Source organism: Rhincodon typus, chromosome 7 (assembly GCF_021869965.1).
Source record: "Rhincodon typus isolate 14 chromosome 7, sRhiTyp1.1, whole genome shotgun sequence".
NCBI classification, from domain to species: Eukaryota; Metazoa; Chordata; class Chondrichthyes; order Orectolobiformes; family Rhincodontidae; genus Rhincodon; species Rhincodon typus.
The window spans coordinates 55,222,873-55,235,944 of NC_063338.1; the positions used below are offsets into that span (position 1 = coordinate 55,222,873).

The window sequence follows — 13,072 nt, forward strand, 5'->3', positions numbered from 1 at the left end:
CCTTAGCTGCAACTGCAAATTCAAAGGTCACAAAGGTATCGTCAATGTATCAGTAACATGCGCAGGGCAAGAGGTTAGAAATCGTGCTATCAAAATTAAATCTAATGGTTTAATTTACTTTTTTGCATTTATACAGTAGATAATGTTTTGCTTTAGAACCTAAGCATTTGTTCGACTACTTAAGATCAAACCATGTGCAAACCTCACTCTTGCCACTACTTTCTTACAATTGTAAATGTCTGAACCCATGGTGGCATACCATTTCCTTCCCATTACATATTCATAAAAAAAATTAGAAGATGGCTTTAAGCCAGAACATCTTCTTGAGCACAAGTCCCTTTTAACTGAATACTAACTGACATCTGATGCTGTAGAAAAAAACAAAAAGAGTGCTATTCGAGAAAGTGTTCACAGCTTTAAGAATATTCAGACTACAGATTATATATATTGTATACAGATGATGTTACAGATTTGATTTCAGATCAAATTGAACCAGCTATCAAGACCACAGTGAGAGAGACAGAGACAAAAAAACTTTGAAACTGTTTACCAACTTTTGTAGGTTATATCATCTCCAAAATTGATCAATTTGCTTTGAATTGCTAAACTTACATCATTAATACCAACTAGAAACGACAGCAATCCTACCAACAGTCCCTGGAGTACCTCAAATAGTACTCCTTTCTCACCAAAATAACAGGTACGAATTAGCAAGGTTATTATCCTGCAGCTAATGTCATTTCCAGGATTTAGTTAGGATCCCTACAGATTTGACCTTAACTTTAAATATTTGTATGAAAGCTGAGCACTTCCAACCTGCACAGAAAGTGGTATTGGACATCAGTGAAGACACTATATATTTGGCCTGGTGTTACTGATTTTTGGAGGTCCTAACATGTGAAAAGATGCAGACATGACACTCAATGTCTTTCTTTGCTGGATTACCTTGCTTCTCAGCACCCAGATGCCTCAAATTAAAAATTATTGTCCTTAGTTGTTTTCCCTAAATGGCATTTCCTCTTCAATTCTCCATAATCATCTGCAGATCTACAACCTGTTCCCAAATTCCCAGTGGGCTTAATTACAAGAGACATAAGATTATGAGACCCATGGAATAAAAGGCCATATAGTGGGGGAACATGCCAAAATGAACAGCAGAAAACCGACAGCCATTTATTAGCAAATAGTTGTTAACAGGCAGAAGCTGAGATTGCTGCTTTTCTGGATCATGCAGACCTGCTTTAGAACTGCCAGCTAAAATGAGGCATGCAGATCTCTAGCACTCAGCTTTTGCTCGGGATTTGGGTTAAATGATTCCAGATCTTGCATGGCATAGCAGAAGCTGGAATTTGACTGGCCATGGCAGGTGGTGAAAATTGAATTCAAGAAGACCTGGAACGGAAGAATCTCGTCTAATGGCAACCATGTAACCATTATGTATTGTTGAAAAAAATCCATCTGGTTCACTAATGTCCTTCAGGAAGGGAAATCTACAATCCTTACCTGGTTTGGCCTACATGTACTACCAGACCCACAGCAAAATGTTTTTACCTCTTTCCTGCGCTCTGGACATTTAGGGATGGGCAATAAATTCTGGCTTAGCTAGGCATGCCCACATCCCATGAATAATGAATAAATCCAGTTTTCTTTTTAAAGTCATGATTAAATTATGCTCTTCCATCATTTCAGGCAACAACCTACAGATGTTCATAGCATGCTGCATTAAAGAGAAGTTCACATTGCCCCACTCCAGTCCTGCCAATCCCCAAACTTACGTGCTATGATTGTTATGGTATGGCAAAATTTCTAACTATATCATAGCTACTTTTCTCACATAAAAACTGGGGACAAAGCCCAAGAAATTAAGAGTTATTGGCAATAGATCTGAACAGGCAGCCAGCAAAGCCATGACTTGTACTGGAAGAAGACATTGCTGATAAAGACTTATATGGCTACCATCAGTGTTTCGCCTGAACCATTAGGTTTTGGAAACCTGACGATATTTTGAGTGGGTTTAGTCTAGTCCATAACATCATCAAATGGATATTCAAAACACAAAAAAAAAATTCTTTACAAAACTTCAACAGAATCAGTAAGCTAAGAGGCACAAGCTGATATAAAAAGCATGATCTAAAAAAGTAATTGGCATGTTAAAAGTGAATGGGAAAACAGCAGGAAGCATGGTCACTAAGATGACAGTTACTTTTATATAAAAAAAAATCAGGAATTGCACATAGACCACCAAGCAAGTCCAAGATTGACCATGCATGAATAAGCCAATTAAGAGTTCAGGTCACCTTTGATCATGTGCAGGGGATCGTGGCTAGCCAGGGGTAATAAGGCCTGGGTGTTCAAGTGATTTGATGCACAAGATAGGGAAAACCGAAGACAGAAGAACTTCAGCCAACAGGGGAAAAAGAAAGAGACCTGTGACCAACCAATGTCGCGAACTGACACCTCAACGCAGAAAGGCTGAAAATGACTGATTTTAAGTTTTAAAAACTAATAAAAAAAAAGCAATTTTGTAAAAATAAGCAAAACCTGTAAAAAACATTTTTACCTGGACTGCATCTTGTAACTAATCAGGACTAATAAACTTTTACATTGGCTGTTTTTCAAATCTCTGACTATAACTGTAATCAACTCTGTCTTACAAACCTACATTTTACCTCCTAGAATCTTACATGTTGGTGGTGAAGGAAGTGAATGTTAAAAATGGTGGATGCGGTGTCAGTCAAGTGCCTTGCTTTGACCTGGATGGTGTCAAGCTTCTTTTGTAATTTTATAGCTGCACTTATTCAGGCAAATGGAAACTATCCCATCCTACTTCTGCATTATGCCTTGTAAATGGTGGAATAGCATATGGAAGACAGGAAACGAGTTACTCACTGCAGAATTCCTAGCCTCTGACCTGCTATTGCAACCACAGTATTTATATGGCTGGTCAAATGTAAGTCCTGGGATAATGATTTCTATAAATAATGGAACATTTATTTAAAGTCATATGGAGAACAAGAGTTAAGATGTAGGGTTTTTTGGTGCATGGAAACCAGTGGTTGCCACAACGTTAGTACATTATGCACTAAGAACTTTCAAGACTTTGAGCTCAGTCAGCCAAATTGCTGGAGAGATTGTAAACACAGATACAGAAGGACATGGACGTAACACTAAAAATCTGAGTTGTCCACTTCCAAAGTGGCATGTATTTTGCATGATCTTCACAACTCTTTGGAGCTGCACACAAAAAAAAAAATCAGGAAACAGGAGGAATAATATGGAAGCATACAGTGATAAGCATTGAGAATTTGATGAGTTTCTTCATTTTTAGTTCACTATTTATCAAAAAAAAGCAGCCCCAACTGTCTGAAGTGTTGATAACCGAGTTGATGAAAATCATAAATGTTATTTTTACAGGCCATCTTTGCTTCTATTTTTATGCATCAAAAGAATAGTAAATGAGGGAGACAATATCATCTATCTCGCTCATTCATGTACAAAACCACATGGATTCCTCATCATAGTATCCAACTTCCTGTGGGCCAATTCTACTTTGCTTCAACTAAATTAACCAAAAAACCATTCCTGGTATTAATCTAGTTTGTGAAATTCTTCACAATACAAGTTCTGAACATTGTATTCTTAGTATATAACACTAAGTATGGTTTAACTGCAAATACCAAACCAGATTAACCTGTTCTGTTTGACCCATCATCTCATATCACGAGAACAATCTTCAAAGGCAATTAAAAATTGCCAAAACAAAGATCCTTATTAAAGAATATTAACAAGCAAATCATCAAGATATCCTGATCCACATCTTTTATGTGTCAAGTATGTTTTAATATAAAGGATACACAATGATTATGTCACTAGAATTTTGCATCTTTCATTACATTACCGGTAGCAAACTCAAAACCTCAACAACCTGAATATTACCACCAGCACAGCATCCATTAAAATTAAAAATACATAAAGTTGAAATATTGTCATTACCATGCTGAAAAATTTGTACATTAAATTTTTTACATCAACTATGTTTCGAGAGATGATTCAACATTCCAAGCTCTTGAACAACAGGAAGCTCTTTAACAGTTTCCTAAAGCTTGTGTCATATCATTTCAACAGGAAAACTTGGATTTTGTGACACAGAAGGTACACATTTGTTCCCTGTTAGACCAAACATCTAGTCACATTGCTGAATTCCTGGCCCATTGGAATGCAGGTCTACCTCAAGTAAAAACTCATTGGATGATTAGAACTAAAGTACAAAGTACAGCTGGTTCACACTTGTGAAATTAATTACTTGGCAAATTTAGAACAAATATACACAATCCTTTCCAGTATCAAACATTGCATTCCTAAAGCAAAGTTAAAAATTATGTGAACAGAATTAGTTTTGACAGATTTCAATATACAGCTTTCAAATTGCTCAAGAGTTAAACCCTCTTTTATATTTTCTATCAGCTAGTTCAATAAGCTGGCTTGCAAAGCACCAACTGTACAAAGTTTAATTCATTACTTGAAAGTGTGAGAAGGACAAGTGCAAACAAGTCCAGAAATTGTTGTATTTGAGTAATGTACAGATTTGTTTGGTCAATTAAATGCTAGTAACTTTCTTGCAACAACCAATCAAAATTCTGATCAATTAATTTTTATGTAATGTAACTCACCTTACCAATAAAAGATAACAAATGAAAATTATTGTTCACAGCACAATGAACAGTCTTTTATGCATTGAATAAATGGATGCGCTAACGCTACTTAAAACACAAAGTGCAGATTGAAAAATGGATGAAACTATAATTCTGGTTCAAAACCGAAGAGTCAAAATGAACCGTCTGGTCAGCCAATAGTGTACCAAATCCTGTTTGCAAAGCAATTTAAATGTGAGTTTAATTGCAGACAAAAGAAACTTTCGAATGAAATGCCAATGCATACCCTGGATTTTGTGTTAGTTAGTGCCCCTACATTGACTGCTTCCCTCGTCATTTGAGTACTAAAAGCCTGTTTGTTTTCCTGGCTCTGTCAGACTATTCAGGCCTTTCAATCTATAGATTGCAGTGTGAAAAAGGAGCATCTTATCAGCATGCTCCCGACCAGCAGAGTTAGTCACATCCGCAAACAAAATACACAGCCATTCCAGTTATATGCCTCACCCTCAAAAGCTTTACTTGTCTCAATGCAAATACCCTGAACTGTTGTGACAGCAGATATGTACAACATGATACAGTAATTTGCAAAAAAATCTCATATACTTGAGGAAAAAATAATTCCTCCTCAGGTGAAGAATGGAAAAAGGCATATTTAACTCTACTTCCAATAATTCATGATTAAATTTGCAAATTGTAGTTTCAAAAATACAATTTTTAAAAGATGCTATTTAGATATAAAGGAACTTAAATGTTCCTCACGTTTTTCATTGGCACGAAATTCACTTAAAGTACTAATATTGAAATGCAAACAAAACACGAAGTTTGAAGGCTGATTTGCTGTGGTACAAATCCCAAAAACAATTTATATGACAGTTAAATTGAGCTAACAGTTTCATAGTGAAGCTGCACTTACTTGCAATTGTAATTCCACTTTGAGTTACCAAAAATTGACACTTCCACTCCACCCTGTTTCTGTACATAAATTAATTTACTGGTGGCTTACTCCATTTGACAAGTGAACAGCAACTTAGTGCTAACATAATCACTTAAACTGCTATAACAATGGTTTCGTGAAAATTGTACATAACTGATCGCACCTTTAAAAAGGTAATGTACTTGAAAACTCTTTAAAAAAAAATCTAAAAATTGTTTTTCCTGAAATTTAAATGATTGAAAATGTAACATTACCATGGGCAGTGACAAACAACAGATAACGACAAGACCAAAATTCCTGCTCACAATGTTTCTTTAAATTGACGTGGCCAATCTGCCTTATTCAAACCGTTGATAAATAAGTAGTGGTTAAAATTAGCTCCCATTGAAGGTTCACATTTTATAACATTTGATACAGGTGTGGATGACATTCATATTAAGTTTCAGACCATATAGAGTAAAAACACCGATGGCTCCATAAAACCATAAGATCCTTGAGCACAATTCATAGAATCGTAGAAGCCCTACAGGCGTGGAAACAGGCCCTTCGGCCCAACAAGTCTACACCAGCCCTTGAAGCACCCACCCAGACCCCTCCCACTATAACCCACCCTAATTTACACATCCCTGACCACTTTGGGCAATTTAGCATAGCCACTCCACCTAACCTGCACATCTTTGGACTGTAGGAGGAAACGCACGCAGACACAGACAGTCGCCCAAGGGTAGAATCGAACCACCGTGCCAATTGACTTGATCAAGTCAATAAATTTAGTTTATCCTATCTTTTAAACAAAATTGTTCATTTGTTATGTCTTTATCAATTTATATTACTTTTTCATGGCTAACATTACGTTTTAAGGTCTATTTTAAACTTAAATAAATAGCCATTTCGAGATTTAACTGACAAGGCATCGGTTAACATAAGAATTTTCAGGGCTGGAAAAAGCTGTTAGTATGAACAAATACTGCAGATAAATTCTTTACAATAAAAAGAAAATCATCTCGTTATATGCATCCATTCCAAAAATTTACCAAATAGTGCATATTACACTTAGTATAACAACAGATCTAACTCAGTATCTTTTTTTCAGAAGAATTGGAAGGGCTCTCCCTGAATTTTGTAAAATCATCAACATTTCTTTTGTTTCAATCTGAAAGTTTAAAGATGTAGCGAGCGCTTTCCCAGCTATGACTCACCACTATATTGGGATCACTGAAACTTGACTCCAGATGTACAGTGCTTTATGTTCAGACTGCCATTTTATTTCTCTGGAGTTGTTTGTCATTTGTAACAAAAACAGTTTGTACTATTTCAGATTTCCTTTTTTCTAATAATTTCTGCAGCGTAGAGTCATTGCAAACAAATATCATGTACACTACTGATTAAAATTAACGCTTTTTCCTCCCCTTAATGGTAAGTGTTCTTCAAATGCCATTTGCAGTAATGGAAATTTTGTTCTCGTGATCAAAGGGTTAACTGAAAGAGGGCATTTCACGGCAATTTACTTCTCGTGGTCTTAGAAGTGGACCGTCTTATGGTAATAGATATTAACGCTGTAGTCATAACCTAAATGATAAAAATCACAATTCTGGCTTTTCTCACTTCGTACTATGACGGCACGAACGATTGCGCGGAATATATAATAGTGTTTATACTGAATAGTAAGCTGGAAATAACCAACCCCATTAAATAAAACTAATTGTCATTTATACTATATCACTGGTGTGCGCAAAGTTTACCTGCAGACGTGTATTAATTAGAATATTTCAACCAAGTAAATCTACAACCTTAATAAATTGTGTTTTTCTAAGTAGAAAGATCTATAATCCCACCTGTTTCAGAGATGGATTTCTCACCGGATTGTTTGGAAAAATCATTCTTAGAAACGTAACGTAATTCTTCAAAGCTGTTAGGCAACAAACAGAAGTATTCCTTTATGCAAATTGCTTATAACACGGAAAGTTAAATCATTGGAAGTAAAATGTCAAAGAACGGACGTAAAACTCTCGGATTCCTTTGACGAGCGTGAACCTTACTTAAGTTACTTGATGCCTACTAAATCAGCACACTGCCAACTTTTGTGACAATATAACCTAGTTTCATTTGCAACATCAAATACTCGGCCAGTTTTTTTTCCAGTTCACTTCATTGATCTGGCTTATGGTTCCCTGCAGCAACGATCCCACCTACTGTGGCCTCGTCTACAAAAAGTTTAAACATAGGGGTGTCAAAATACTAAGCAAGCCTCCAACACTTTAACTTTACGCAGTTTTTGAATTTAGTTAACTTCTCTTCAAATAACTCGAGTTAGAAAAACTGAATTTAAACATCTACATGTTTAATAACTAGCATTTACAATTCTTAGCTGACTACAAATAAATCAACACTCCTTAAAATAAAATGGTTGGCTCTAACATAAATGCTTCGCATTCCAAACGCTAACCATCAGATCTTCCTGAACTGCAAAAGGCAAAGTCAGAATGGCCTACGAGAACACAGGCATATATTTTTAGATGCAGCATTACGGTACAATATAAATGGATCAATTTTGTAAAGCACAAATATAAAAATTAAGCATCCAAAAGAAAATACAAGTCCTATTAGCCATTTATTTTACAACAAAAGACCCAAAGAACTGCAGCTGCTGGAAATTAGAAACAAAAACAAAAATTGTTGCAAAAACTTAGCAGGTCTGACAACAGTTATAGAGAGAAAGCAGAATTAACGTTCCGGGTCTAGTGACTTTTTTTCAGAACAGCTATTTATTTATAAACTGATCGATATTTTTACTGCATGTGTTCAAGTTACTGACAATCACGAAACAAAACGATATAAGCAATGTCTAAAGGTGCTTGATTGCATGAAAATAGGTAGCAATGAAGGTTGAAATAGAATAAATGCTTTTGATCCTAACCAAATTGTCACATTATTAGAATTTTTAAGATTATAAGCCATTCATCAGTTCAAAGTATTCATTTCAACCTCTTATTGAAGGTCCCAAGGGGTAGCATATCCTTCACAATGTGTAGCATAAAAGTCTGTTCTGGAGTTAACCCATGAAAGAAATATCCAAGTCCTGGTGAAAATCATTCTCAAGTCAAGGCAAAGAAACAAAGCAGCAGCAAGTACGTTTTTTGTTTTAGTTTACATGTGATATGGCAAAGATCTAACTCTAAAATTAAAACCTTATTGTGTGGAAGGTATAAGCAAGATTTTCAAATAGAAATCAGGTCACATGAGAAATGTAAAACATTCAAAAGCCACATAAAGCAAAAAAAAATCAAAATTCCCATCAGGAATGTAGAGCACTCTACAAATTATGTAGCACTTCAACATTATGATTCAAGATTTAATGCTACTTGGATTTCAAAACTATGGATCTTATTTCCCTTCCTGTGGTGCCAGCTCAATCTGTCTAGTACAAAATGATGCAATCTTCACTGCTGAGCAATCAACCTTTTTTGTGGGCAAGTTCAAAAATTTATTTTTACATTCTCCTTCATTTGTGTTCCTGTTAGTCTTTGCCCAGCCTTCAGTTGATGTGAGGTAATTGATCCAAAACTTTATTTCAGAAAAAATAAATTAACAATTAATTAAAAGCAAAATAGTGTAAATGCTGGAAGTCTGAAACAAGCAAAGAGAATGTTGGAGAAACTGAGCAGGATTGGTCAGCATGTCTGGACAGACAAACAGAATTAACATCTCGAGTCTGATAATGACTTCTTCGGAACAGAAAAGGGGTTGGAAAAATATCTTTTAAAATTCCAGCCCCTCTCAGTTCTGAAAATGTCATACTAAAGTCAAAAAATTAACTCAGATTCTCTCTCCTGAGACCATGCTGCCAGACCTGCTGAATTTCTCCAGCGTTGTCTGAGATTGTCATAACTGTCTGAGCAGTACAATTTTGTCTCAGCTTTACTTGATCAATACAGTGCTTTGCCCACAACTCATTAAAACTGTCTGTTTCAAAGAGAATTAGCTTCTATTTTAATTTCATCTTTAGTTTGGATAGTTGAAATCTGAAGAGTAGATAAAAGACGGCAAACACTAAAATTTCAGGTAAATTATTCCATTTGATTCTTCACATACTGACAATACTTTGGTGGTTGGCATCACAAGAGCATAAAATTGTATGGCACAGGAAACCTTTCAGCACATCATTCCAGGACAAGATTTTTAAAGAGTTATCCAGTAAGATCCATTCCCCAATTCATTCACCATAACCTTATCAAAATATGATTCTTTATGAGTATATATGCATGTAATATGTATATACTTATAATATTAAATGTATATAATATTGGTCATTATCTCTTCAAAGAATTCTAATAGATTTATCAGGCATGACCTCTCTTGATGAAGCCGTTCTGATTCAGAGACAACAAGGCCAGAGCTGGATGAACACAGCAGGCCAAGCAGCATCATAGGAGCAGAAAGGCTGACGTTTCGGGCCTAGACCCTTCATCAGAAAAAAAATTAAAAAAAAAAAAAAATTTTACTATTTTACCGTGCAACTCCAAATACTCCATAAACTCATCCTTAATAATGGACTCTAAAATCTTACCAATGACTGAGGTCAGTGTAACTGGATTATAATTTCCTATATTCTGTATCCCTCCCTTCTTAAACAGGGGTGTTACATTACCGATTTTCCAATCCTGTGGTACTCTCCCTGACTCCTGAAAGATCACCACTAATACCTCCACAATCTCTTCAGCTAACTCCTTCAGAACCCTGGGCAGTAGTCCATGTAGTCTGGCTGGTTTATCCACCTTCAGCTTCCCCAGCACCTTCTACTTAGTGATATCCACCGTACGTAGCTCTGCCTCCTGAATTTCTCTTGAAGTTCTGGTTTATTGCTGGTGTCTTACACATGAAGACTGATGCAAAGTATCCATTCAGTTCTGCCATCATTTGTTTGTTCCCTGTTATGATTTCTTCAGCCTCATTTTCCAACAGTTGAATGTTCATTCTTGCCTATCTCTTACCTCATATGCATCTAAAAATATGCTTGCAATCTTCTTCTATATTACTAGAAATCTTACCCTCATATTTCAACCTTTCTTACCTTATTGCTTTTCTCATTGTCCTCTGCTGGTTTTTAAAGTATTCCCAATCCATTGGTTTCCCACCAATCTTTACCACATTGTATGCTTTCCTTTTGCCTTTATGATGTCCCTGACTTAATTTGGTTGCCTCATCCTCCCCTTAGTATGTGGCTTGGGATGAATTTCTGCTGTGCCTCCTGCATTACCCCCAGAAACTCCTACCAATGCTGCTCCAGCACCTTCCCTGCGAGAGACCACTTCCAATAAATTCTGGCCAGCTCCTCCGTAATGTCTTTATAGTTACCTTTACTCAATTGTATTATTGTTACATCTGATTCAAGCTTCAACCTCTCAAACTGCAGGGTGAGTTCGATCATTTTATGGTCACTGTACCCTATGGGGTTCCTGCACCTTAACCTCCCTAATCAAGTTACCAGCTACTAACATTTCAAAGAAGAATCATAGAAGCCCGACAGTGCGGAAGGAGGCCACTTAGTCCGTTGAGTCTGCACCAACCCTCCAAAGAGCATAGCACCCAGACTCAGCTCCCTACCATATCCCATAATCCCACATTTGCCATGGCGAATCCACCCAGCCTACACACCCCTGGATACTAAGGGCAATTTCAGTATGGCCAATCCACTTAAACTGCATGTCAGACGTGCCAGCAGACATGCAGCATTCAAGTCGAACGACCCGATCGAATACAGAAAATCCAGATATGACCTTGGCAAAGCCATCAGGGAGGCCAAGAAGCAGTACTGGACTAAGTTAGAGGCCCAGACCTACCAAACAGACTTCCACCATCTATAGCAAGGCCTGAATGACATTATGGGATACAAAATGAAACAGTGTAAGATAGCGGGCAATGACACATCTCTCCCTGACAAGCTCAGTGCTTTTTACATTTGGTTTGAGCAGAATGCCAGTGGCGCGGTCATGCCTGCCAGACACACCTGTTCCCTCCATCACCGCTTCAGAAGTCAGATTGGTCTTCCTGGGAGTCAACCCAAGGAAAGCCATGGGCCCGGACAGCACTCAGATCCTGTGTGGACCAATTGGTGGTGGTATTCATCGACGTGTTCAATCTCTCCCTCCTACAAGCCAAAGTCCCCACCTGCTTCAAGAAGACTGCTATCATCCCTGAACCCAAGAAAACATGTGCAGTGTGCCTTAATGACTACCAGCCAATGGCTCTGACCTCAATAATCATGAAGTGCTTCAAGAGACTGGTCATGGCCCACATCAATTCCAGTCTCCCAACCTGCCTCAACATAACAGGTCCACAGAGAATGCCATATCCTTAGCCCTGCACTCATTCCTTGAACATCTGAACAACAAAGACACCTACGTCAGACTCCTGCTCATTGACTACAGCTCTGCCTTCAACACCATTACCCCCTCCAGACTGGTCTCAAAACAGCATGACCTTGGTCTCAGTTCTGCCCTCTGCAATTGGATCCTCAGTTTTCTGACCCATAGGCCACAATCAGTGAGGATAGGTAACTGCACCTCCTCCACAATAACACTCAACACTGAACCCCCCCACAAGGATGCGTCCTCAGCCCCCTACTATACTCCCTGTACATCCCTGACTGTGTCGCCAAATTCCAAACGAACGCCATTTGCAAGCATGCTGACGACACTACCGTAGTGGGACGGATATCTAACAATGAGTCAAAATACAGAAGGGACATAGAGGGCTTGGTGACATGGTGCAATGAAAACAATCTGTCTCTCAACGTTGGCAAAACTAAAGAACTGATCACCGACTTCAGAAAGAAAGGAGGAGAACACGCCCCCATCTACATCAATGGAGCTGAGGTTGAGAGAGTGAATAGCATCAAGTTCCTCGAAGTGACAAGACATGATGACCTGTCCTGAACTTCCCATGTAGACGAAACAGTCAAGAAGGCACAACAACACGTCTTCTTCTTCAGGTAGCTCAGGAAATTTGGCACGTCCATAAGGTCTCTCACTAACTTCTACAGAAGCACCATTGAATGCATACTGTCCAGGTGCATAATGGCCTTGTAGAACAACTGCTCTGCCCAGGACCATAAGAAACTACAGAAGGTGCTGTGCACAGCCCAGACCATCGCGGAAGCCAACCTTCCAACCACAGACTTAATTTTTACAACTCGCTGCTGCAGAAAGGCAGCCAACGTCATCAAAGACCCATCGCACCCTGGTAATGATTTCCTACAATCTCTTCCATCAGGTAGAAGAAGCAGAAGCCTGAACACACGCACAAGCAGGTTCAGGAACAGCTTCTTTCAGGCCATTATCAGACTGTTGAATGGTCTCTAGCCTCAAATAATGTAACCTGTATGCCTCTAAGTGTTTTTGATCTGTACATCCTTTGCTTGCTGTAATCTGCCTGTACCTCGCGTAAACAAAGCTTTTCACTGTATTTTAGTACATGTGACAATAAA

At 37.9% G+C, this 13,072-nt stretch overlaps 1 protein-coding gene across 9 annotated transcripts in view; it reads right to left on the minus strand.

Moving 5' to 3' along the window:
- LOC109910815 (RNA-binding motif, single-stranded-interacting protein 1-like) overlaps positions 1-13,072 on the minus strand; it is a 229,106-nt gene that overhangs the window by 135,953 nt on the left and 80,081 nt on the right. For 2 of the 9 annotated variants that reach the window (XM_048598625.1, XM_048598624.1), the window contains exon 2: positions 7,422-7,495. The exons of 5 other annotated variants lie outside the window; for them this stretch is intronic. In XM_048598625.1, coding sequence (XP_048454582.1) covers positions 7,422-7,466 — 45 coding nt within the window. In that variant the 5' untranslated portion in view covers positions 7,467-7,495. Of the gene's footprint in view, positions 1-6,785; positions 6,833-7,421; positions 7,496-7,625; positions 7,742-13,072 lie in introns of those variants that run through there. 2 more of the 9 variants (XM_048598623.1, XM_048598626.1) reach the window with 2 other exon arrangements.